Source organism: Microtus oregoni, unplaced genomic scaffold, assembly GCF_018167655.1.
Source record: "Microtus oregoni isolate MIOR12 unplaced genomic scaffold, Mior012 000064F_ref0000363, whole genome shotgun sequence".
NCBI classification, from domain to species: Eukaryota; Metazoa; Chordata; class Mammalia; order Rodentia; family Cricetidae; genus Microtus; species Microtus oregoni.
The window spans coordinates 9445629-9473325 of NW_024543874.1; the positions used below are offsets into that span (position 1 = coordinate 9445629).

General features: G+C 39.4%; 1 protein-coding gene across 1 annotated transcript in view; it reads left to right on the forward strand.

Annotated features, from left to right (window-relative positions):
* Ube3c (ubiquitin protein ligase E3C) overlaps positions 1-27697 on the forward strand; it is a 104926-nt gene that overhangs the window by 37093 nt on the left and 40136 nt on the right. Inside the window, exons 10-16 of the mRNA XM_041640591.1 lie at positions 1344-1531; positions 8285-8371; positions 12593-12750; positions 12881-13113; positions 23049-23153; positions 24744-24831; positions 26974-27071. Of these exons, the coding sequence (XP_041496525.1) occupies positions 1344-1531; positions 8285-8371; positions 12593-12750; positions 12881-13113; positions 23049-23153; positions 24744-24831; positions 26974-27071 (957 nt within the window). The remainder of the gene's footprint in view (positions 1-1343; positions 1532-8284; positions 8372-12592; positions 12751-12880; positions 13114-23048; positions 23154-24743; positions 24832-26973; positions 27072-27697) is intronic.

Here is a 27697-nt window from a genome sequence, read left to right on the forward strand (position 1 = left end):
AGCATCCCCTCTGCAGGGGAGAAGGGGAAAAAATAAAACCACCCTGAAATAGGGATAGATAGGCTATCCTTATTTACTGGGGTAATAATTTAGAACAATTTGTCACTAATTTTATTGGGTCAGATCCGATAGGTTTATGGTTATATTACTACCTTTTCTTTCCTCTGATACTTAATTAGGTAGAACTTAATTTGATTATAGGAGACCTCTCCAAGGTCAAAGTTGCTCTATAAGTCAAGTGCCATGGCTCACTACTATAATCATGGAAAGTTGAAGCAGGAGGATCTCAAGTTTAAGACCACCTTGAGCTACCTAGTGAGTTTGAGGGCAGTATGAACTATGTAGGAAGACATGTCTCAAACCCTCCCCGCCAAAAATGTTTGCCCTCAATTCCTTTTTCACTTTCTGGTTTCAGAATAATGTTTTCACTTATGTATAGTAGTTTGTAAAATTTTGTGTCTCAAAACCAGCAATACTACCATTGTGTTCTCAAGGTTCAAGTTTAATGGCTGGAATTTAAGACTTTTACTCTAAAGGAGTGTTGGATTTGGTAAATTACTATAAGTTTTCAGATAGTTGACAGTACTGTCACAGACACTCTCATTTATGTTTTTGTATGCACATATGTCGGAAAAAGCATATATCTTTAGTCAATACTGTAAATTAGTAAGCCACATGACATAGGTTTTATTCAATAAATTTAAACCTAGTGAAGTTATCAAACACCAAATTTATTTTGTATTTTGCATATTTAAATTTTTTTGTCTCATAATCTAAAGTAGAAATTTCACTAGATGATAGTTTCACTTGGTGTCTCAGTACAACTCAGATCAATGATATATGGAATGAATTTTTCTTAAGATATAAATGCTAGGGGCTGGAGAGATGGCTCAGAGGTTAAGAGCACTGACTGCTCTTCCAGAGGTCCTGAGTTCAATTCCCAGCAACCCATATGGTGGCTCACAGCTATCGGTAATGAGATCTGGCGCCCTCTTCTGGCCTGCAGGCATACATGGAGGCTGAACACTGTGTACATAATAAATAAATCTTAAAAAAAAAAAAAAAAAGAAAGATATAAATGCTAAAGTATATGCTGAATTTTAGGCAGAACTTGAGCATTCGATAGTTGGTGTGCTGCTGTGGTGAACAGAGTTGACCCTGGTGGTGACTGTCCTTGAGGAGTTAGATTCCCTCAGGGTGTGTTAGAAACAATACTGGGAGGTAGTGGCTGATTGTTAGGTGAGCCTTTGTGTTTTCTCTAGAAAGGTGTAAAGTGATAGGTGATTGCTGGGTAAGTTCCAGTAGCACTGCACTCACTCAGATTCACTCTCTGTTGTATGTAGGAGGATGGCAGGGTCTCAGCCCCATACATCACCGAAGAATGTCTGAGAAAGCTGGATACAAAGCAGCAGACCAACACCCTATTGAACCTGGTGTGGAGGGACTCAGCCAGTGAGGAGGTCTTCACGAGGATGGCTTCCATCTGCCACACACTGATGGTGCAGCACCGTATGATGGTGCCCAAAGTCAGGCAGGTCTCTTGGGGTTGATGTGCACAGGTGGGGGAGTGTGCTATCTCCCTATGAATCATGGAATGTGAATTGTGACCTCTTTGTTTTCTGATAAAAGAGGACAAAGGATACTGGACTTGCCAAACCCTTCATAAAAATGAGAGACTTTTTTTCTTTATGGAATCATTTATTATTATTGTATATCCTTCCTGGCCCTGAGTGTGGTATAGTAGCAAATTTCTTCAGCTAGCTTCGCTTGCAGTAGTATCTTGCATATGAATGTTTAGGCCTCAACATACATTTTTAAAATTTGGATTTATAGCTGCGTGTCAGTATGCTGAATTTCTTTTTAGGCTTTCTTCATGGTGTATTTTAGTCATGTTTCCTGTGACAAATTACTATAGTCAGTAAAAATACCAACACATACATGCATGCATACATACATACATACATACATAGAAATGTAAATTGTGAAAGAAACTTTTAAATGGGCAGTGGGGGTGCACATCTTTAATCCTAGTACCTGGGAGGCAGAGGCGGGCAGATCTCTATGTTTGAGGCCAGCCTGGTCTACAGAGCCAAGTTCCAGGACAACCTAGGGCACACAGAGAAACCTGTCAAGAAAAGAAAAGAGAAAGGAAACTTTTGGTTGGGATAAAGCAAAGTGTGTAAGTTTTTAAATGCAGCCTGTCACCTGGGCTCTCTGCTATAATGAGCCATCCACTCCTTGTAGTCAATTGCAGTAGAGCAGGTGTGAGACACAAAGGTGCCTCACCTTGATTGGGGCACATGATCAATAGCAGGAAGTCATCCCTTGCTTTGGATGGTAATTTTTGGACACGAGCATTGCTGCCTTGATTGTGCTTAATTTCAGAGGTGTTTAAGGACAGGAGTGAATAATGTCCAGTGCGGTTTTAGAGTGGACCATGAGCCTTAGGGTCTCTCTAAGCATTTAAGAACATCCTTATCACAGCTGCTTTATTGTCAAGAAATGAAGAAACATACATGAATTTGTTCTTGCTGTTTGTTCTAGGTTAATACATTTTAAAAAATACTTAAGCTAAAAAAAAAAAGAATAAAGCAACTTTATGTGTTGGCTCAATTTTATGAGTACAGCCCTGTTTTCTCTGAGCAACTATCCAGGACTTTTTATTTTATTTATGTTTTAAATATAGTAAATTTTTAAATTTAGGCTGTTTTGTTTTTTGAGTATTTTCTAGTTTCAAAGCTGAGATTGGTGGGTTTAGTTTCTCTTTAGTGTTGGCTCTCAGGATTATAAAGGGTGTGGTAGTCCGTTTTATACTGATAGAGATTTCTGAGACAAGCATGGGTATGAAGAAAGGACAGAGAACTCTGTATGGAAGGACACAGTTCTGCATAAAGATGGAGAAAAGAATGATAGTGTATTATTCTGTGGTTGTATAAATAGATTGGCTGCATCTACAGTGAGCTAGCTGGAATGATCCAGAGGTGGGGAGAACTCTTTCAACTGATGCTTTATGTTTAGTTTGTTATCGAGTCGCCTAATTTTCTTTGAACTAGTAACTTGGTTACAAACTTCTTTTTGAGACTGGGTCTTGCTATTTTACATGAGCTCCTTAGGGAGGGCCTACACAGCTTTGGGCAGCTTTCTGGCAGCCATATTCATTGGTTATAAGCCCAAACCATGGGTTCATGTCTTGTCCTTTAATAATTTAGGGTAAATGGTTATGCTGGTAACTACAGTTTGTGTTAGTTTGTATATTAACTATTATGTAATGTGTGTATGGTTTGTAAGTATTTCTATAATGCGTTAAAGAAAACAGTAAAGACATAATGAGACAAATTCTGTTTTCCTGTGATTTTGTGTCCTTTAAATTATGTTGTCAGAATATATCAATAGATTAGTAAACTTTGCTTTAAAATCTGCGTTATGTTTTATGAGTGAAGATCATATAAAACTAATAACTTGTTAAACATTTTAACAACTCTGTTGGATTCTTATCTAGTTTAAGCTAATTTCATGTAGTTTATTGTTAAACACAATAGAAATAGGACTGTTTTGTCAAGATTAGCACTATATTAATGTATTATGAGTTTTTGAAAGCTAAGTATTCTTTAAACGTTTGTAAAAATTCTCAAGGCATAATTTATTGCTGATGTGGTAGCACATGCATATAGTGCTAGCACTGGAGAGGTAGAGGCAGGAGGATCAAGAATTCAAGACCATCTGTGGCTATGTGAGACTCTGCTTTCAATATAAAAAGAAGGGGAAAGGGCATACGTAGATTTGGAAGAGATGCGCACCAGAATCATTTTAGAATCCCATCCGTTTTAAAGTTTTCATTTAGTAGTGTTAAGGAATGGTAAAGGATGGCAGCATCCTGAGTGGTGAACACCACTTCTCAACTAAAACAGGTTTTTGTACTAGGGCTAGATGTGTGTTTTGACTGTTGTTTGAGTCAGTGTCTTTTTATGCACCTCCTCGATTTTTGTGTTTTTTTTTTTTTAATTATGTGAGGGGCAGTGCCCATGGAGGCTAGAAAAAGGTCAGGGGATCCTGGAGTTAGAAGTGGTTATAGGCCACCTGTGTAGCTGCTAGGATCTGCACTTAAGTCCTCTGCAAGTGTTAAGCCATATTTCCAGCCCTTAGGGTTTTGTTCTCAACACAGGCTTTCAGGTTCCCATGTAGCCCAGGTTGGCCTGGAACTTAGAATAATACTCTTTTCTCAGTTTCCCAAGTACTCACATGTGAGCTGCCACATTTATCTGGGAAAGTGTGTTTTTAGAGTCTACTCTTAAAAAAGAAAACCAATTAGTTCTACAGGGAAATGTCTGCTCGAAGTGGTTATAGTTTTAGTATTGGATTGTCAGTTTAACACAGCTCTGTATTTAAAGATTTTCTTCACTGGTCAATGGTGGCACGTACCTTTAATCCCAGCACTCCAGAGGCAGAGGTGGACAGATCTCTGTGAATTTGGGCCAGCCTGGTCTACAAATCAAATTCCAGAACAGCCAGGACTGTTTCACAGAGAAACCTGTCTCGAAAAAAGATTTTGTTCTATACTTCTAGTTTATCTATGGAGGTTCTCAGCTTATTCAAGGTGAACTAAGTTTTAAATTTTTTTATTACCTCTGAGGATGTTTGGGATTTATTTTTAATCTTGCATATCTCAGAAACAAACTGTTACATATCTTATTTTAGTACTTCTTTGCCAAGAAGTAATACCTTCAGCAGCAAAATGCAAAGTGTGGCATTTCTACCCAAATGCTAGAAGGATTGCATATGTCTTGCTATGTTTCTAAAACCTATGAGGCTACCCATAGAGGGTCTCAAGAGGGCAGGAATGTCTTGGGTATGAGTCATGTCTCCAAAGTGTTCACTTCTGTGGCTTCATATGGCCCAGAAGCACTGGCCTGAGTTTATAAAATTGTTGCTATTCCCGAATTAACTTACAGGGTGGTTACAGTGAATAAAGTATGAGTGCTTTTAATCTATCTCAGTACATGGCAAAAGCAAGTCACTTCTTTACTGCTTGGAAATAGAGCCCCAAACTAAATTACCTTTAGTAATTTAATTAAAAGGTCTAATAATTTATTTTATTATTGCCCATTGAATAAATACAGGTATTTCAAATTCAGCCTTAAATATAACTTGAACTATGTAGCCTTTAAAATGATATTTTATGGCCGGGCATGGTGCCACATACCTTTAAGGTGAATCTCTGAGTTTGAGGCCAGCCTGACCTACAAGAGAGTTCCAGGAAAACCACGGCTACACAGAGAAACCCTGTCTTGGAGGAAAAAAAATAGATGTTTCAGAAAGATGTTATTCTTAGTAGAAATCTTAGTAGAACTACCATAAGATGATGTTTTAGAAGACCATCCAGTATAAATTAGACAAAAGGGTATATAATCGAGAAGGATTACTAGCTATGATTATTAGATATTTTATTAGATTATTGGTATATTAGATATTACTAGATATTTTCTGAATGGGTGAAGTGAAATACTGCTTTATCCTTGTTCTGTTTTGATTTGTTGTTGTTTTCAGAAAAAGCTTTAAAAAGGCATGCATTTTGAAAGCATATAAAATTACTATAGTTTTTAAGTTTAATTTCTTGATTGACGGGAACTAAAATAAGCAAATAGGGCCTATTAGGAAGGTTTCATGTGAAAAGTTTGTGGGGTTTTTTTTTCCTTTTATTTACTTATTATTTGGGAGAAACGGCATTTGTATACCGTGGACTGTTTATGAAAGACGGAAGACAGAAAACCTTTAGCAAAGAGTCCCATTTCTCCTTCCACCGTGTGGGTCCTGGGGTTTATTTAAACTCAAGTTGTCAGGCTTGGTTGGCAAGTTCTTTTACCTACTGAGCCATCTCATTAGCCGTATAAAGAATGACACTCTTATATACATATACACAGATAAAAAATTGAGCATGTGATAACTACTTTAAACATCTCAGATACAAGGGATGTATTATTTCCTAATATAGCTCTAATTTTCTACAGTATGGTTTTTTTTCTTCCTTTTTTGAAGGTAGTACTGTAGCTCAGGCTGACTTAGAACTCATTATGCAGTTTAGACTGGTATCAACTTGATGGCAAGCCTTCTGCCCCAGTGTTAGGATTATAGACACGAGCCACCAAACCCAACCTCTTTTTAAAATAGTCTTTTTCTAGTCTTTTGAAGTAGCTTTTTGTGGATAATAATGCCAGCAGACAGTATGGTTAAAGTTAGCCTAATTTGTCTCATAGTTGTGTTTCTTTTCTTTTCTTTTTTTTTTTCAAATTTTTGTTTTGTTTTGAGACAGGTTCTCCCTATATGTAGCCCTAACTGACCTAGAACTGTCTATGTAGACCAGGCTCCTCAACTTTACAGAGACTTACTTGCTTCTGCCTATCAAGTTCTGGAATTAAAGGCATGTACTGCCATGTCTGGCAACATACACGTTTTTAATACTTTTCATTGCTTTCAGAGGGCTCTTTAGAAGTTCCCACTGTAATTTTGAGTCTCACCCAGTCGTGTTTCAATGTGGAATTTCAGTGTTGATACCACTTCATCATGAACCTTTGACAGACATTTTTATAAGTTTATAATACTTCTGAGATGGGCAAAAGTTCCCTTTCTGATACAAGCAGATTGTAAAAGGCAGTTCGCAAAATAATCTTTTTATTATTTTATTATTAATAATTATTAATATTTTGCTGATATATATTGGTGTTTTATTTGCACATCAGAAGAGGACCTCAGATCCCATGGGACTATAGTTACAGATGATTGTGAGTACTGGGAATTAAACCCAAGTCCTCTGGAAGATCAGCCAATGCTCTTAGCTGTTGAGTCATCCCTCCAGTCTGCAAAATAATCTTAATAGAGCCTTGCCAGTTCAAGATTTTATGATTGCTCTGTGGGTACCCAGGCTTGAGATCCTGATTCTCAGGCAGCTGATGTGGGAGATCATGAGTTCTTAATCCCAGGCTAGGCTACACTGTCGAACACACGAAAAACGATTTCAGGAATCTGTGTAAATGTCAAACTTTTCCCTGGTTTTTTGTTTGTTGGTTGGTTTATTTTTTTGGGGTGGGGAGGGGATCTCATATAATCCAGGTTGGCTGCAAACTTGGCTGTATAGACCAGACTGACCTCAACCTGAGAGATCCACCTGCCTCTGCATCTTAGGTTGCTGGGATTTAAAGTGTGTGACATTTCACTACTAATTTTTTAAATAAAATTTTATTTTTAATTCTATATGTGCTGTGTATATGATATAGCACATGTACCACAGTGGAGTGTGGATGCCAGAGGACAATTCTGTGAAGAAACTTTGTTTTTCCTTCTACCACAAACTGACTTGTATGCTAGTTATTTGGATTCTTTGCCCCTTGCTTTGTATATTAGGCTCAGTGCATGACGGGAACAGAGATGCCACATAAAGGACATGAGATTGCTGTGTTGATATTTAAGATATACAGTCTTCTCTTGTGGTGGAACTGCCTTTAAATTTTTATCTCACAATCATTCCTAATGTATCTCTTTCATTGTGAAAATTGTTTAGTTACATTTGCTTAATTAGTTGTTGTTTTTCTACTTTGTCTTAAGATGTGTTTAGTAAATCACATCCCTGTTTTACAGACATGTTTTTCCATCATTATTAGTCTATATTTTTGTTTGTTTCATCTCACATACAGGGATTTGATTTTTTAGGTTTAAATTCTGTTTTTTGTTTCTTACCCAAGGTCTCAGGCTGGTCTTGAACATGTTACGTAGCCAAGACTAGCCTTAAACACTTGGTCTTCCTTCTTCTGTCTCCTAACTGCTGGGATAAAAGTATATGCCACCACATTTAAATTAATATTATTGTATTTTAGTAAACCTTACTGTGGGGAGGGCAACCTAAACTTAAGTGAAAGCAGCCGTGAATTCTCAGTACTGATGGATCTGGGACTCAGTCTCAGGGCAGTAAGAGTAGGTGAGAGCCAGGCTTCCTGCAGCTAGGGCATGTGTTTTTGTTTGCTTGTTTTCAGTTTCTTTACCACAGGGCCCATGTCACATGTGAGCTTTTGTGGTATTAATGTGAGTGTTCTAAATTGTGTACTGTCTTCACTGTATGGTTGCGTAGCTTTATTTATTTATTTTTTTTTTTGTTTTTGTTTTGCTGTTTCTTTTATTTTTGACTTGGAAATTTGTGGTTTGTTCAGAAAAATCTATGTAGTGTAACTTTGTTTTTTTTAAGTTATGATTTGAATGAATAATTTCTTACTTTTCCTCTTTTTCTCTTTCTCTTCAGGCTTCTCTACAGTTTAGCCTTTAATGCCAGATTTTTGCGGCACCTTTGGTTTCTCATCTCTTCAATGACAACGCAGATGATCACAGGGTATGTGCTGCACAGGCTACAGATTCAGCCTGAGGGCATGGGAAGTGGCAGCTTAAAGAAAGGGTTGCATGGGTATTTAAATTACTCCTTATTCTTGTTCTGTCCTTTTTGAAAATTTTATTCTGAATGGCCTCAATTTCACTCAAACACAGAAAAATTAGTGCCTAATTTTACAGTTAACCTATTTGTAAGCTTCATTTGCATGTTGGCTTTATCCAAAGGGAAATTTGTTTTGAAAATCTCAGACAGGGCTGGAGAGATGGCTCAGCGGTTAAGAGCACTGGCTGCTGCTCTTCCGGAGGACCTGGGTTCAATTCCCAGCACCCACATGACAACTTACAACTGTCTGTAATTCTAGTTCGCAGGGATCTGACACCCTCACACCAACACACATAAAATAAAATTAAATAAATTGTAAAAAAAAAAAAAGAAAATCTCAGACATTGGGACTTTTCTCTTTGAAAACTTTGTTTCATTTTATATGTGGGGGTGTTTGTTTTACCTGCACGTATATCTGTGTACTACATGTATTGTTGATGCCTGTGGAGATCAGAAGAGGCGTTGAATCCCTTGAGACTGTACTGGTGGTTGTTAGCTGCCGTGGGGGTGCTGAGAATAGAACCCCAGTCCTCTGGAAGAGCAGCCAGTGCTCTAAACTATTGAACATCTTTCCAATCCCTGCTCTGCTCCTTTTGTTTGTTTTTATAAAGCAAAAAACTAACCGGGTCTGAATGTGCAGCTACCCTGGCTTGGAGCTTACAGTCCTGGCTCAGCTTCTGGAGAACTAGGAGTACAGGTGTGCACCATCTCATTCAGAAAGCCTCCTATCGGTGGTAGGAAAACTTCCATTCCTGTATAGCATTATTCTGAATTACTTGGATCTTAATGATTCTTACATGAATAAGAGAGTTTTTCTTAGCCCACTGTGGTTGGTGATACTCATGAAGGCTGAGTGGTTCAATCAACAGAGGTTAGAGACACCTAGATTAGATTCATACTTAGAAATTTTAAAATAAAAGGTTTTGGTGCATTTTAATCCTTCTGACATGACCTTGACTTAAACAATAGTTTACTTAGGGCAAGAGGAGATTGGAGATCATTAGGATGCAGGAAATTACCATTGACCTGTAAGTAACCCAGCTTAGCAACAGAGATACTGCTATGGTCTGCCTGATAATTGCCTGTTTGTTTATGACATTTGTCTTTTGGTGAGGAAATGGAGTCATGATGTGTGAAAGAAAAATGATAATGTTAATTATATTAAATTATTAATACGTTACAATGGCTAAAGTTATAGAGAGTTTTTTAAAGCAATTTTTAAAGATAGTCAGGAATTTGGAGTTTCTTGTTTACTTTATTAAATAAATTCCAGAAACATAAACAGTGTATTAGTATATTTGTACTTAACATCTCATCATACTACTTTTGGGAATAAAATGAAAAATGAAACACCTGATTTTTGTGAAAACGATAGTGAATTTAGTTTGAGAATAGTTTCACAGCAAGACTAGCTCAGTAGGGAGACTTAGGTCAGACTTAGGAGACTGTCTCATTGTCTCCTCAGGTAACAAGAGGTTCATGTCCAAATGAAATGCAGCCCAGGCCAACAAGTCTAGAAATGGGAGTGGGTAGATGTGTGGGTGTTTTGTTTTGTTTCTTTGAGACAAGGTTTCTCTGTGTAGCCCTGGCTGTCCTGGAACTCACTCTGTAGTCTTCCAGGCTAGCCTTAAACATACAGAGATCCACCTGCCTCTGCTTCCCAAGTGCTGGAATTAAAGGAATGCGCCGCCACCAAGACACAAAAAAAGGTTTGTTTTTATTCAAGTGTGTTCTTTCCAGTATTTCCTGTTGAAATGTGAGACAGTTTAGTTTCTAACTTACTGAAGTTAAAACAACCGACAGCCAGCAAACAGGCAGCTTTACCAAAGGCTACTCTTCTTGTGGTCACTGCACTGTCCACAGAGGGCTCTCAGGGCATCCCTAGACAGGAAAAGCTGAAAACACTTCAAAAGGGGGAGGGAGTACTCTCCACGGACAGGTGCACATACTTATTCTGAGGGTTACTAATGGCAGGGATTCATTTGAAGTCTGTAATCAACCAGCTTTTGATGTCCTACTTGTCACATTAAATTATAGACTTTTTATTTCCTTCCATGTCTCTTGAGATTTATCTGATTTGAGAAGGATGTTTGAGTCTGTGTTTGTAATGTTAAGAATGGCCTGTGTTTCTTTTGTCCCTGGCCTCAGAGTCCACTGGTGACTCTTCTTCCAAGTTCCATTTTTCTTCATTCAAAAGACAGTGATTAACTTCTTTTGCTCACCTCATGGAATTAAGGAGAGAACAAATAAGTTAGTGTTGGTTAACAGCCTTAATTGTCTGCCTGAGTGATCCTGCGGTGGCTTATGGTAATGTAAGGACCAAGATTCACAACAAGAGTGATTCTTCAGGGCTTGCTCAGCACTGCTTAAATGTAGGAAACAATGTATACTCAGCAACTGTTTAACACTTGCTGGACCTTGTTCCCTTAAATATTATATGCTTCTTGGTTTTAAGTGATTTTTATGGCTCTTCTCTGGGCTAGCAGGCTAAAGGGTACTGACCATTATCTCTACTAATCTCAACAAAATATATGGCAATGAATTAATTTTTTTTGTGTTTATTGGAACTTTTTAAAGATTTATTTATTATATATACAGTGTTCTGCCTGCATGTCTGCTTGCAGGCCAGAAGAGGGCACCAGATCTCATTAGGGAGGTTATGAGCCACCATGTGGTTGCTGGGAATTGAACTCAGGACCTCTGGAAGACCAGCCACTGCTCTTAACCTCTCTCTATCCCCTTTTGGAGTCGTCTCTCCAGCTCCTGTTGGAAAAAATTTTGTGGATGGCCTGGTGGCACAGTAAGGACTCAGGAAGTGGAGCTAGGTTCTATTCTCGTGGGACTGGGCAGGGGAAGAAACCACTATTGTACCTGCTTAAGTCAGCTCTCGGCTTTCCTGGCTTTGGTAGTATAATAGGACAGTATGTATGTCTGTATGGATGCATGCCCAAGTAGGCTGGAAGAGGACATCAGATCCCCTGTGACTAGAGTTAACAGATTGTTGTGACCTGCATAGTTTCTGTTCTCATTTTAGACCCTCCCTGAAGACAGTACCATGTAGATCCAAAGTTCCATCTTCATCTGCCTCACTCATCAAGACACACACACACACACACACACACCACTCCCAGTAAGAACTAAAAGGCTTCTACTTTGCCACCATACATGTGTGGTATTGGCTTCTTGGTCTTCACCCCTGCTCCTGTCTCCAAAATGCAACTTTTGGGAGCACACAACTTTGATCCCAGCACTCAGGAGATAGAGGTAGGGGAAATCTGAGTGAATTTGAGGCCAGCCTAGTCTACAAAGTGAGTTCCAGTATAGTCAGGGCTATAAATTTTAAAAAAAGAAAGGAAGGAAGGAAGGAAGAAAGAAAGAAAGAAAGAAAGAAATTTTGTGGCAAAAAATCCGCAGGGAGGCAAGAAAGTGTAATGTATACTCTAGAAGGTATAATGTGACTCACAGGTCTCCATTTCAGAAGGGATGTGATGCTTTCTTGTTTTGAAAGATATAGCATATGACAGACTTCCATTAGAAAGAAAGGAACAGATTACAGCTTGTGACAGGTAATAGAGACACAATTTTTCTACAAAACCATCAATATAGCAGGCAGGGGAGCCACTTATAAACATGGACAAGAGGAACAAGGCACTGAGAGGAGTAGAAGCTGTGATTCCTGAAGGTTGTAATTTGTTTTCAATGTAGAACTGTTATAACCCTTCCTGAAATCAGGGGCTAGGTAAATGTTCTGTGCTGCCACAAACACTGGCATTTGTTAAATGGAAGCCTGGGGAAAGGGGATAGTTTTCCATGCAGGAACCAAATCTTCATCTAAAACTCTTCAGTACTTTGGCTTGGGGCTATGTCCACTTTCAGTAGCTGCCTAGACTTGTGGGTGGCAGGAACAGGGACCCATCAAACAGGTTGATCTGATGGACTCTTGTCTTTTCTGGTGCCTGTTATTGACTTGTGTTGTCTCAGGAAGGGACCTTTCCTTCCTTGTAAGTAGTTTTATCATTGATGTAAATTTATTTTCACTGAATATATTTATCTGATATCTTAATTCCTAAGATAAAACTTACCTTAAAATAGCCATTTTGTTTCTCCTTTCCCCTACTTTAGGTCTATGGTGCCATTGCTTCAGGTGATATCAAGGGGTTCGCCCATGTCTTTTGAAGATTCTAGTCGAATTATCCCACTCTTTTACCTCTTCAGCTCCTTGTTCAGTCATTCGCTGATTTCCATACATGACAATGAATTTTTTGGTGATCCCATAGAAGGTGAGGATTTTGAAAAATGGGTTTGCTGCTTGTGTCAGGGCCTGTTACTTTGAAAGAGGCTCTTTTCCCCCCTTGCTGTGTATATTGATTAAAAAAAAAAAAAAACTGGTAGAAAATTGGGTTGTTTCAGTTGTAGGTCAGAGACAATCATCCATGATGCCTTTCACTCTGGAGGAGCTAATCCTGCTGTCTCGCTGCCTTCGGGATGCCTGCTTGGGGATCATCAAGCTAGCATATCCGGAAACAAAGCCAGAAGTTCGGGAAGAATATGTCACTGCATTTCAGAGTATTGGGGTCACTACTAATTCTGAGATGCAACAGTGCATACAAATGGAGCAGAAGCGATGGGTTCAGTTGTTCAAGGTATGTGACGTGTGGGGGGAGAATGCATCTAGCACAGACTTGTGTCTGCTTGGTTCCTTTCAGAAGAATAGAAATGTAGAGGTTGATTTTAGGCATAATTTTTTATTTAATTTAGTTTTATGCTTTAATAAATTAAATAATTTAATTTTCACACCTGAACATGATGTGAGGGTGTCACATCTCCTGGAACTTGAGAAACTGACAGTTGTGAGCTGCCATGTGGGTCCTGGGAATTGAACCTGGCTCCTCTGGAAGAGCAACTGAGCCATCTGTCTCTCCAGCCCAGCTTCAGACATAACTTTAATTTGCAAAACTTTTAAAGAAAAAACCGTATTTTTATTTTATATCTGTTTTGTTTTAAGACCTTGCTTTTGGACTAGTGGAGTACCTTAGTAGGTAAAGGCTTTCTGCCAAGCCTGGAGACGTGAGCTGAGGCCTGAATCACACACACTCCTAATCATTGTCTTCTACCTTTCGCACAAGTGCTTCTGCACAGGATGAAAAGTAAAGGGGGAGGGGAAACTGGTCGGTATGTAAAATAAATGAAAAATGTTATTTAAATAAAATTCAATAAAAAAATGGGAAAAAGATGAAAAGTTAAAACCTTGCTTTTACACAGTTAATACATGAGTAAAATGTCTTAAGACTATTTGACAGGTTGAAGTAGTAATAAAAAGTTTTAAATGTTTCCATTTTATTTTTCACTAACAGATCTTTTTTGGTGGTAAAAAATTATTTTTGAATCTTTTGTAAAATGGAGTCATAAAGGTAGACTTGGTCTTTGTTTTTTATGCATGCTGTGTATCTATTACTCTAGTATATGTCTAACCATAGAGAAAAAGAAGTTATGGGGTACCATGGCTGGCGTGTTGGCAAGAGACCACTACTGACTTGGGGTGGAAAAAAAAAAACAGAGCAGAAAAAAGGTGCTTGACTCTGACCCCCATGCAGTTTCTGCTGCAAACACATCTAGTCAGCTAAAATTGCTCGTTAAAGAGTGAGAGCAGAAGAAATGCATCTTCCAAATTGAATGCTAGATTTACAGCCGTTAATACCAGCGACCTCTCGCACACTAATGTTCCATGAGAGTCATCAGCTGTCCCTTCAGGTCTTTTATCACTGCTTTTGTCAAGCTATCTATTTAATTGAAAGAAGTTAATTGAATGAAAATGATCAACTAAGCTTGTATTAATATTGCTAATGGAACTTTCTTCTTGGCCATGTTTGGAGAAAGATGTCAAGCTAGACTTTAGGAAAGACCCATTAATGCTTGCACTTAACCTGATGGGCTAATTAGGGACTGCTTATTCATCCTACAAGTCCATGAGAGTCTCTCTGCAGCCCATTCTGCCTGATTTTACAGCACATTTCACTTAGAAGCATAAGCATTAGCAGTAGTGAAAGTAACTGATAATGTTTTGATTGTGTGAATATAGAGCTAATGCATCATTGAATTCATAATTTGTACAGATTGATGCAATACATGTTTGCACAATTAATTTTAATCACCTCTCTCTGCATTTGTAAGTAAACTTTAAAAGTTGCCTTCTGGGCCCTTCCTTGAAGATGGGCTATTTTGCAACCTCTTCTAGGTTACAAATAAGCTAGCTCACCTACTTCAGGGTTGAAGTGCTTGTGTGACCATTCGTGGATTTGGGCCATATGGTAACGTGTATGTTTTCTTGTCTATATGTAATTAAGCTCTGGGATCTTTGCTAGTAACACTTCCCTTCTGTGGAACACTGGGTTTTTTGTGTACACTAGAAGATAACTTCACTGTTTTACAGTTACTACTGGGTGTTTTATAACTTCATATGTCAGTCTTATCTTTGGGGCTTAGGAGTATCTGAATTTAATAATGCTCCATGAGATATTTTACACTCTGACCATATTTTGTTTTGCATAAACATTAAACAAAATTTTGTGAAGCCAAGTGCAATGATGAATGTTAGTAATTAATCCCAGATCTCAAGTTGCCAAGGCAGACTGATTGTAAGCACAGGGCCAGCCTGGGCTATATTGATTTCAAGATAAATTAAGCAAGACCCCGTCTCAAACACTCTCCTCTGAAATTTTGGTCAACATTCACTTTGTGTGTACTTTGACCTAACCCCGTGAAAAGAAATGAAATCCTGTTTTATATCTTGCTACCATATTTAATAGGACTTATCAAAAGCAGTGTGTCAGGGAGGCAGACACATCTGTGCATTGCCACACAGAGAGCAGAGGGTGCTGTGGGAGATGATTTTTGCTCTCTTGATGTATGTGTACGTGAAAGAGAGATTGAACCCAGGGCTTTGTACATGCTAGGTATGCATTCTACCACTGAACTACATTCAAAATCTTAATAGTTGTCTTTATTTTTGATACAGGTTTGGTTTAGGTTTGAAATTGTGTTTTAATAAAGACCTGGCCTTAAATAGAATTGTTTAAAGGACATGTCCGCAATCTATTTTATACTACTTGCTATGAGTTGAGTCCTTGAAATTATACAAACCAGTATGGCTCATGAGTGATCAACTGCTATTAACTATTCTTGTAGGAGAAAATGAGCTTTATATCAAATAACAGAAACAATAAGGAGTAGTCACTTTTTCCTAAAAGCAAGCATTGCCTGTCTGTTCATATAATAATGATTCTGTGTGGGAGATGTTAAATGTTGTCTCTGTACAGAGCCAGCCATGTTTTTCTGAAAGTACCAAAATGTCAGCATTATTTTTGTATATTGCAGTTCCAAATTAGAGCTGAAATATTTGTGATAAAACCAACCAAAGGAAGTGAAAGTATTTGCTATTGATTTCTGGCTTTCTGTTGACTGACAGAATTGCAAGCAAGCGCTGAGACGAGGCTTTGTCCTCCAGTGTAAGCATTTTCATTTTTCAGTCACAGATAACCCTCTTGAATTAATTTGTGTGAGAGGCTCTCTTGTCTGGTCACAGAACATAGAATTTAAGTGCTTAGAGTCATCTTTACTTGTCACTGTAGGAATTGAGATTGGTTCCTAAATTCTTCATCAACATTGTTAAAGCAGATCATGCATTTATCAACTTTATAAACTTCTTTTTGAAGTGTAATTTATGGCTATAATCACTTTAACCCTGTGAAGAGGTGGTAAATCCTGCTTGATGTGCCTTACAAAGGCAGTGTATCAGGGAGGTAGGTACACAACATGTGTTGCCACAGAGAGAGTAGAGAGAGCTGTGGGAGATGATTCTTGCTCTCTTGATTATCAGTTTGTAGTTTCTACTTGAAAGAAAAAAAAATGTGCTGGTGAACCACAGCACTCAGGAGTGAAGGATGACTTGCTCACAGGACAGAAAAACAAAGCTGAAACTTGGCTATTAGCTTCCTTTCTGCTGACTAGCCCTCATACTGTAGACCCAGTCAAAAGTTCATGTCTAAGAAAGTCTTCCGCCATGGTGTAGAAGCTACTGTTGCTGTTTGCTAACTGAACATGATATACCTATCATGTTACCATCTAAATATATGCCTATAGAGTAGTTCTGCTCTCAGCTTTGGTCAGAAACGCTTCTCTTTACAATGGTCAGCAATTACTGCAGAGATTCATAACTGACTAAATTACTAAGAATAAATGACCCATAAAATGGGACATCCATATTTGTCCTAACGTTTCTGTTGCTGTGAAGAGACAACTATGGCATCCCTTATAAAGGAAACCATTTTATTGGGGGCCGGCTTACAGTTCAGAGGTTTAATCAGTCCATTATCATGGCAGGAAGCATGGCAGCATGCAAGCAGACATGATGTTGGAGAAGTAGCTGAGAGCTCTATCATTGGATCTGAAGGTAGTAGGAAAAGAGAGTGACACCAGGCCTGACTTGAGCATCTGAATTCTCCAAGCCTGCCCCCAGTGACACACTTCCAGTAAGGCCACATCTCCTAACGGTGCCATTCCCTGTGGGTCTATTTTTATTCAATTCACTACAATATCCGAGGCAGTGGACCATACATAATAGATGAATTGGCAGAAAGAATTCATGAATTAGAAAAAGGGAGTAGGTGTAGAATGCTGACTTCCAGGCATGACATGGCTGCTGCACTCTTGAACTCACAGCAGCTTTGCTTGTCTTTACAGTATTAGGTCCTCAGTAGCCTATCATTGAGATTCGAGGAGCTCCTGAGATAAGATTTAAGATGTGCAGTTCATGAAAGAGGGAGAGAATTTTTCTTCAATAATATAGCCACTGGTAAGGTGCTCATGATTCTATAAACAAACTCACCTGTGCTCCTGTTAACAACTATAACAAATCTTACTGGGATGCTCACACAAGAAGACATGAAAGGAGGAGGAATGAGGAAAAGGCGTGGGGGGGGGGACTGAGACGATGAAAGTGCTTGATTGGGAGGGGATGCAGGAGAATCTCTGTGAGTTCAAGGCCAGCCTGATCTACAGAGAGAGAGTTCCAGGAAAGACTCCAAAACTACTCAGAGAAACCTTGTCTTTAAAAGAAAAATAAACAAAAAAACCCCCACAGTTTTATGTAAAATTAACGCATATTAATTTCAAAAAACATTATAAAGATGTGCCTTAGAAATAAGTAGAATGTTTGCCTAGCATAGGCAGGCCCTTGAGTTCTGCCCCAATCACTAAAGAAAAAAGACAGACAAAAGAACAACCCAAATTTTTAACAAAATAAATGGATGCAGACACAGCTGCAATCCTGATGTGCATTTTTCACCAGGAGTCCCAGAGTGGTGTTGCATTTTGTAAAGCTGGGCCTATCATTATTGAGGGTTGGCTGGATGTTTGTTGGTTGGTTTTGTTTTGTTTTTTAACTTTTCGGTGGCTAATTGAAGTGAATATAAGTTAACGTTTTTTTCTTTCAGGCATCTAACAAAGTTGTTTCAAAATACAGCTTTCTGTATTTTGTGATAGCTATCTTTAGTGATAGCTGAGAGCTGTGTACAAGGGTCACTTTCACTTGTAAGGCAGCTCACACCTAACATTCCAAGCCTTCACCATTGATTCCGTAAGCAACCCAGTGCTGGCTGCCCTGTGCTAGGGAATGGAATATGAACTCAGGCTGGGCCCTGGCATTATCATTGTGTAGTGAAGGCTTGAGGTAGACGCATTGTCTTCTTTCCATTCCCTGTAGGAGAACCTCTTATGTCAGGTGTTGCTTCTGTAGCTGCCTGCCACTAGTTTTCTCACACTCCTTTGATATGTTCTTCATTTGAAATCAGATCTTTAAAAAGTTTTGTATTTATCACATTGCACATTTGCCCCCTTCAGTACCTAGAAGTGTTTTACTGCTGAGTGTGCTTTGTATAGAGCTCCTTAAAGAATCATCCACAGCCAGACCAGGTGGCACACACCTGTGAATTTCTGGCACTAGGCAAGATTGCAAATTTGTGGCCGCCTGGGCTACCAAGGAAGTTAAGGTTCTTCTAGGCAATTTACAGAGACCCTATCTCAAAACATACAAAGAGCCAGGTGGTCGTGGTGCACACCTTTAATTCCAACACCCAGGAAACATCTACAATACAGTGTTGGCAGCTTTTATGAATACAATGTTATACTTGCTTGCTATGTTAAATGTTGTTCCTTATCCTAGATCAATGACTTACATTCAATGCTCAGAAGTAAAATCACAGTACACATGTAATCCATGCTCTATTACATTCACATGTAACATGGTAACTAAACTTTGCTTCTTTGCTTTTGTTTCTTATGAACCACATTGGTTCTCAAATCCTTCAGACTCATCGCTAACAGTTCAAAGTGGCAGTTTGTCTGGCTCCCCTTAAACCAGAGATAGACTGGGGTGTTGAATGATGGTGTGCCTATGTGTGGATACTGTTCACTCTCCAGAATATCCCCATATGCTGGAGAGGCAGAGAACCACAAGGTCAAATCTGTAGACTCACTTTGGGCAGATTTTTATAACCTTTGTTCAAAGTTAGCTGAGATGAGTGCACCTGTGACTTCATTACAACGTATACCTAAGAGTCTTGGAGTTTTTATGTTTGATACAGTTATCCAGAAAATTTGATTGGTTAACAGAAAGAAAAACCATCTTTTGAATTTGAATTGAGCAGCTGATAATCCAGTTCAAAGCCTTTCTTCAGTTAGCCTTACCTTCATCATATTTAGTAAACTTACATGCTTCCTTGATTTCTTTTTTCAGTTTTTCGAGACACAGTTTCTCTGTGATATAGCCCTGGCTGTCCTAGAACTTGCTCTGTAGACCAGGCTGGCCTTTAACTCACTTGAGATCCAGCTGCCTCTGCTTCCCAAGTGCTGGGATTAAAGGTGTGTGCCATCACACCCAGTTCCTGATGGCTGTTTTAATTTAAGAGTATTCCAACAACAGTAACAAAAACCCGAACAAAAAGTGGAGTATTTCAACATCTTCTGTGCTTCCCTCACAGTCCCACTGGCACTGCAGTACTAATGAAAAGGGTGTCACCCAGAATAAAGATTCTTAAGGACATGTCACACCAGTTGTCTCTACAGCAGTCTGTGAATTGACAGCATTGGTGTCTGTGTATAACAGATGAGAGAATTGACATTGAGAATTTGAGAGAATTTTCAAGGTTGCCGTTGTTTGTAGAAAGGATTAAAATTAGCAGCATGCCGGGCAGTGGTGACACACTCCTTTAATCCCAGCACTTGGGAGGCAGAGGCAGGTGGATCTCTGTGAGTTTGAGGCCAGCTTGGTCTGTAGAATGAGTTCCAGGATTGGCTTCATAGCTACTGAAAAACCCTGTCTTGAAGAACCAAAACAAAACAACAACAACAAAAAACCTCCCAAAACAGGCAGCACATGTTCTTTAAAGATGGGGTCACAGTTAGAAATGCGTAATTCAGTGTCTGCAAACCCAGTAGAATGTGTTTCCATGAGCCTAGATGACACAGGCTGCCCCAATCCTTGCTGTATTACAACCTTCCAGGACCCTATTGTACGGAAAATCCATCCTTGGCTGAAGTGTTATGACTTAGCTCATCTGCTCCTTTTTATTCTGACTCCAAGTCGGTGTTCTTATCACCTATCCTGTAGTCCCTCAAACTGTAAACTGAAACCCACCTCTCTTCCTTTGTTCTGCTGCTGCAGTGTGTGTGTGTGTGTGTGTGTGTGTGTGTGTGTGTGTGTGTGTAGTAGGCTCTCCTTAAACTCACAGAGCGCCTGCCTTTGCTTCCCGAGTGCTGGGATTAAAAGATACACACCACCATCTGGCATGTACTTTCTAGTAGCTACCTACCTTTTTGCTAAAGGTTGCATTGCACTTGGATGTTTCATCAGTGAGTGTGGACAGAAGCAATATGAAAACGAATCCAGTCATATTTTCATGGTTTCATAAAATTTATATTTTTCTTTAAATCTCAGAAGAAAAGTAGTTTATATAGAGAAAAAATATTGTTTGACAATTAAGAGTGTTTAATACTAGTTGTGACAGATAAAAATACAGATTTTCTGGTTCATTTGAATTTCAGCTAAATCACAATTTTTTTATTTATTATGTATACAATATTCTGTCTGTGTATGCCTGCAGGCCAGAAGAGGGCACCAGACCCCATTACAGATGGTTATGAGCCACCATGTGGTTGCTGGGATTTGGACTCAGGACCTTTAGAAGAGCAGGCCATGCTCTTAACCTCTGAGCCATCTCTCCAGCCCAACCTCCTAAAATTTTGAGTAAACTTATTCTACTTACATTTTTTTTCCCAAGAGTTTATTTTTAAGTGGGGGTATGTGCACATGAGTGCATGTTACAACAGAAGTAGAGAAGAAAATGTTAGATCCCTTGCAACTGGAGTAACAGGCAGCGGTGAGTCATCTCACAAGTGCGGACGGTAGAGACTAAACTCGGGTCTCTGAAAGAGCAATATGCAATCTTAACTGCTGGGCTGTCTCTCCAGCCCCCCTACCCCCTTCTTATATTTTTAAAAAGGTTGTTTCATATTTATATGAAATTGGCACTAGAAGATTTTATAGATGATATGTAACACGTATTTATTGGCGGGAGGGGTGTGCATATACAATGTGTGCAAGCTTATGTATGAAGGTTATTATATAACCTGTGGGAGTTGGTTCTCTCCATCATGTTGTTCCTGAAGATTTAAACTCAGTTGTCAGTATTGGTACTAATCATCTCTACTCACTGAACAATTTTGCCAGCTTTAGTATAGAGAGTAGGTCTTTTTAAGATAGTACTGCTAGATTTCTTTAATCCTATCTAATAACTTTTGGTCCAAAACTAGTTACTGAAAACTACTAGATCCCTAGGTAATTTGTTGGGCTCTCTTCCCAAGGAGCTCGTGACATAGCAAAAACAGCTGTTGCTCCAAGAACATGTAGAGGACACTCATAGCTGTAATGTTACAGTTGGGCAGCACGGCCAGCTTGGAAATTATACCAAGATAAAAGACTGTGGAAAATTGATTAGCTCCAGAGGAACAGACAAGGTGTGTAGGGAAAATAGAGATTTAGGGTGCTATTTCACCCACATCCCTCATGTGGTATTTTTCAGAAAAACTGGGGGGAAAAAATCTCTAATAATGGGACATGAGCTTCGTTGTAGCCTAGGTAAGCTATTGCACTGCCAGAGTTGTGTCTTAAAAGTTCTAGCCAAGAGGTGGCCCACATCTTTAATCCCAGCACTCAGGAGGCAGAAGCAGGAGAATCTCTGTGAGTTTGAGGCCAGCCTGGTCTACAGAGTGAGTTCCAAAACAGCCAGGGCTACACAGAGAAACCCTGTCTCAAGAAAAAAAAAAAATTCTAGTCAAGTTAAGAGCACTTGTTTCTCTTGCAGAGGGCCCAGGTTCAGTTCCTAGGACCCACACTCACAACCACCTAGAACTGTAGTTCCAGGAAATGTGGTGCTCTCTTTTGACCTCCAAGGGCACTAGGTACACTCATGGTGCACATACATACATGCAGGCAAAAATTTATAAAATAAATCTAAAGGGGATGCTATTAAAGAAAAGAATTTCAAACAAAGTGTGGTGATGCATACCTGTAATCACTGGCACTTGGGAATTAGAAGCAGGAGGATTTGGATTTTTTTTTTAAGATTTATTTATTTATTATGTATACAACATTCCTTCCCTGTATGCCTGCATGCCAGAAGAGGGCACCAGATCTCACTATAGATGGCTGTGAGCCACCATGTGGTTGCTGGGAATTGAACTCAGGACCTCTGCAAGAACAGTCAGTGCTCTTAACCTCTGAGCCATCTCTCCAGCCCAAGGATTTGGAATTTAAGAGGATTTTAGTCTGAGCTGTATGAGAACTTTTTTGCAAAAAGAAAAAAAAGTAATTTTACCCACTTCATGGTGTTTTGGGGGCGGGGGTGTAAAAATGTGTGTATGTGATGTGTATAGGTACCCCTAGAGACCAGAAGAGGGTCTAGATCCTCTGGAACTAGAATTACAAGTTTTATTTGTGAGCCACCTGATCTGAGTGCTGTGAACTAAACTTGGGGTTCTTTACAAGAGAAAGAAGTCGTTCTTAATAACTGAGTGGTGGCGGTGCGCACCTTTAATCCCAGCACTTGAGAGGTTGAGGCAGGTAGATCTCTGTGAGTTAGAGGCCAGCCTGGTCTACAGAATGAGTTCCGGGACAGCTTGGACTGTTTCACTTAGAAGTCCTGTCTTGAAACCCCCCAAAATAATAATAATGATAATGATAACAATTTAGCCATCTCTTCAGTCCCCTAACCTCCTATTTAAAGACCACTTTGTGTGTGCACTTGTGTTGCTTTTCTGTTTCTGTTGGTAGACAACTAGTTTATTTCTCTAGCATGTTCTTGTGGTCCCTAAAGGAAACTTTTTGTAAGCTGGAAAAATCCACATTCATTTTATCAGATAGAAAAGTGCCTATGTCTTCTGGCATCTGGTTGGTGGTGCTGCCTGCTCTGTGAGATGTTAGTCACTGAGTAGTTTGTATGACACTGCCTTTATTCCTCTTCAGGTCATCACCAACCTAGTGAAAATGCTGAAGTCTAGAGACACAAGGAGAAATTTCTGTCCTCCAAACCACTGGCTGTCAGAACAAGAGGATATCAAAGCAGATAAAGTTAGTGAAAATCTCCTTAATAGTTTTCATTAAAAATAGTTTCTCACCTTTTGTATTTCTGGGGAGAGTAAGTCTTTTAAAATTGTTTAACTCTTCATTTAACTTCTGAGTAGGTATCAGTGTTGTGTGCAATGCTAACTCTTGGTCAGAGAGCAAGATAAGTAGCAACAGCCTTGGCCTAGACAGCATGCTAATTATTTTTATCTGATTGGGCTTTTGTTTTGTTTTGTTTGCCTCAGGTTAGACTGAAGCCCAATATTTGTCTATTAGAATTGAAATCAATTTTACTTTTAGTAGTACTACCAATAAAAGTATTTTCATTAGTTAAAAAATATGGGCTTTAGGCTGTCTGAGGGGCCAATGTAATAGAATATTATGAAGATTTGAATCTAAAGCAAACTAAATCTTCCAGACCATCAGAACGAGAGTATATAACAGAGGGCATCAGGTGGTCCCAGAGAAATTCACCACTAATGCATTTTAGAATCTTTGGGGGTGGGGATAGGAATGCGGGTGCAACAAGAAGCCAACACAGGAGTGTGGCAGGACAGTGGAGGTATGACTGGATCCTTGGGGAAAAGCCATCTTCAAGTTGAGCCTGATGCCTCCAGCCCTGCCTACTGGCAGAGTCTGTAAATGGACAGATCTTGCAAAGTGAACAGCTCCTGGGCCCAGGTAGGTGACTCTAAGGAACTTTTCCTGCCAACACAAAAAGTCTTTAACACAGTTGTAGTTCTATATTTGAGGTGTGGTGACCTGTCACAGTAGAGGCTGCTGATGTGTGAGGACAAGTAGGGATTCCTGAGAGCCCCTCTTCCCAGACATAGACACTGTCCTGGGAACTCTGAGCAACACTGAAAATAACCACATGGACTGGTCTGGTATAGTAACTCCGCAAAATCACAGTAGCACTCAAGAAAAAAAAGACCTTCATCCATCAGTTTCATAGAGTATGAAGGAACCATTTCATTATTTTGAAGACTTTTCTGAAAAGAAAAAAGTAGTAAACATTTGACCTGCCTCTCTAGGGCTATCTAGATAATATTGATGCCTTCCTGCTATATGTCTTCCAGATAATGGGTGTCTTATCTTGTGGGTTCTGGGAAAGTGTAACCTGCCACCATACATATTGGGCCTAGTGCTCTAAGCCTCTCTAAGTAGTGAGTATGATCCAGATTATAAGCAGAAATTTGAACCTTCATTATAATAAAATTACAAAGACCAAAGCTAAGGGATGAAAAAAAATTATAGATTAAAGCAAAACTTTAGAGAACTTCCTCTACTTATCTTACTTTAATACTAATTCATCCAAATTAATTGGGAAAGAAAAATTTTAGAGGAAGTAGGTAAGTTTAAAGTTATTATTTTTTTAAGTGATATGCTTTGTTTTGTAATTATATCATTGTTACTTTACTCTGCCCAGACTCTCACCAGTTCACTTTAAAGTATCCGAGGCTAGAATATGAGGACATGAAAGGCACCCTGCCCTGGACAGGGATAGACAGCCAGCTCCTTAAGGAATTGTAGGTTCAGATGCCATCAGATAGTACTAAAGCCGAAGAAAATGCTGACAGCAGTTGATTCCCACAGGTCACCCAGCTCTATGTACCTGCATCTAGACATGTGTGGCGGTTCCGGAGGATGGGCAGGATTGGCCCACTGCAGTCCACCCTGGAGGGTAAGTTTTCCTCAGTTGGAACTGCTTTTTGCAAGGGCAAATACTCTGCAACATTCAGTTCTTTACTGTTAGCTCTGCGATTGATTGATTGATTGATTGATTGGTTGATTGGTTGATTGTGCTGAACACCACACAGCATTTCATCCAATAACAATTAGCTTGTGTGCCCTGGTAAACAGGTAGAAAATGATTGTTACCTCAACTTTTCTGAAAGGTGGAACTGCAGGGAAAGCAGCATGAGACAGTAGGGATCTGTGTATCGTAGCTGTTTCTTTTTGATCACTCTGCACATTGAGTAGTTATGCCATTAAAAGCCTTTGATTTGATTATTTTGTCAGTCTTTGGTGGTTATGAATGTAGCTGCTATTATTAGTGTCTAAGTGTTTGTTTAACTAATGTGTTTAACTTTATAAAAACTGCAGCACTGTGTTGGTTTTTTTTTTTTTTTTTTTTGATTTTCGAGACAGGGTTTCTCCATAGCTTTTGGTTCCTGTCCTGTCCTGGAACTAGCTCTTGTAGACCAGGCTGGCCTCGAACTCACAGAGATCCGCCTGCCTTTGCCTCCCGAGTGCTGGGATTAAAGGCGTTTTCCACCGTCCGGCCAGAACTGTGGGTTTTTTTGTCTTGTTTTGTTTTGTTTTTTTGTTTGTTTGTTTGTTTTTGGTTTTTCGAGACAGGGTTTCTCTGTGGTTTTGGAACCTGTCCTGGATCTAGCTCTTGTAGACCAGGCTGGTCTCAAACTCACAGAGATCCGCCTGCCTCTACCTCCCGAGTGCTGGGATTAAAGGCGTGCGCCACCACCGCCCTGCTAAGAACTGTGTTTTGAAGTAGCTATGGAACCTTGCTTTCACCACTGATGTATGATTTATGCACTGTTACTTTGTATCCCAGCCAGTCTGTGGGATTGTCATGTTTTGTTTTGGTTGATTGGTTTTTACTTCTTTGACAAAGTCTCACTATGTGTAGCCTTACCTGGTGTAGGGATTAAAAGTGTGCTCCACCATGTCTTCTAGGTTCTTATGGATGTAGCATGGCCATTTCAATAATGAATAGTAGCTGTGGTTGCGTGGCCCTTCATCATGCTGGCATTGATGAGGGAGGAACTCATGGGCTTCGCAACTTCTGAGGAGCTATTAGCACTTTATGTTTGTAAGGAAGTGGGAGTCATTTTCTTTCTTTTTTAAAAAAAAACATTTATTTATTTAACCTGCATGCCTACACACACACACCAGAAGAGGGCACCAGATCTCATTGTAGATGGTTATGAGCTACCATGTGGTTGCTGGGAACTGAACTCAGGACTTGTGGAAGAGCAGCCAGCTCTTAACCTCTCTCCAGCCCCGGGAGTCATTTTCTTTAGCAATATAGCCCCATGTTCCAGTATTAACTCCCTTCCCATATTCTTTTTTCCTTTTCTTTCTGTTTTTTGGTTTTTCAAGACAGGGTTTCTCCTTGTAACAGTCCTGGCTGCCCTGGAACTTACTTTGTAGACCAGGCTGTCCTTGAACTCACTAAAATTCACCTACTTCTTGCTTCCAAGTGCTAGGGTTAAAGGCGTGCGTCACCACTGCCCAGCTCCTGGGTTCTTATAAGCAGCTCTAGTTAAACTCAGTAGATCACAGAAAAGATGAGAGTTGGGAGATTAGTTGTGAGGAAAGTGGTCAGCATGAATAGGAGGAGGATAAAAGGATCATGGGCTTTGAATACGATCACCATAAATTGTGTGAAACTGTCAAAGCTTTTTTTTTGTTTGTTTGTTTTTCTTTTTCGAAATAGAGTTTCTGTATAGCTTTGGGGCCTGTTCTGGAACTCACTCTTGTAGACCAGGCTGGCCTTAAACTCACAGAGATCCGCCTGCTTCTGCCTCCCAAATAGTGGGATTAAAGTTGTGCACTCATTCCATGAGTGCTGGCTGTGTTTATAGAATGAACAGACAGCTGAAGATGGTTGTCTCACTCACCTGGCTGGAATGACCTCACAGATTTCAGATTGGGCATGGAAGGTGTTTATGGATCTAGAAATAGATGGGATCACTGGGTTATTTTAGATTCTTAAAATGATCTTATAAATCCTGATTTAATAGCTGGCAGTGAACGGAAAGAAAATACAAATGACTAATGAGTTTTAACAAATGTGTTATAGTGGGTCTGGAGTCCCCACCCTTGTCTGTGTCTGAGGAACGACAGCTTGCCATTCTGACAGAACTGCCTTTTGTGGTTCCATTTGAGGAGCGAGTGAAGGTATGCTATTCTGACCCTATGATGTTAACATAATTGAAAAACACCTCAAGTAAAAAAAAAAACAACTCCAATTTCATACTTAAAATCTAACCAGCTACTTCTATATAAGCTGAAGACATGCTTTCCCTTATAGTTAGCTGAGCAGCGTATTAGACTAGAGATTTCTGATAGTGAGGCCTATGGAAGATTGTTCAAAGTGTATATGTTGTTACTAAAAATGCCAAATTTTTTTGTAAAGGTTCTTTGTGTACCTTCATTAAAAAGTTACTATGACCATCACTGCCTTGTAAAATGGAAAAATACCTTAGCTCTTTTCCAGATGATTTTGACACATGTTTAAAAGATTACATGTATATTTCCCATTTAATTTGGACCTTCTCCCCCCGCCCCTTCTGGTTTTTCGAGACAGAGTATCATTGTGTAAAAGCTCTAGCTGTCCTGGAACTAGCTCTTGTAGACCAGGTTGGCCTCGAACTCACAGAGATTCACCTGCCTCTGCCTCCCAAGGCTGGGATTAAAGGCATGCGCCACCACCTTCCGGCATGGACTTTTTTTTATATTAGAAATCTTCTAGAAATTGCTAGGTCCTTCTCTCAGGTACGGGCCTTGATATTTTTCAGGCCTAC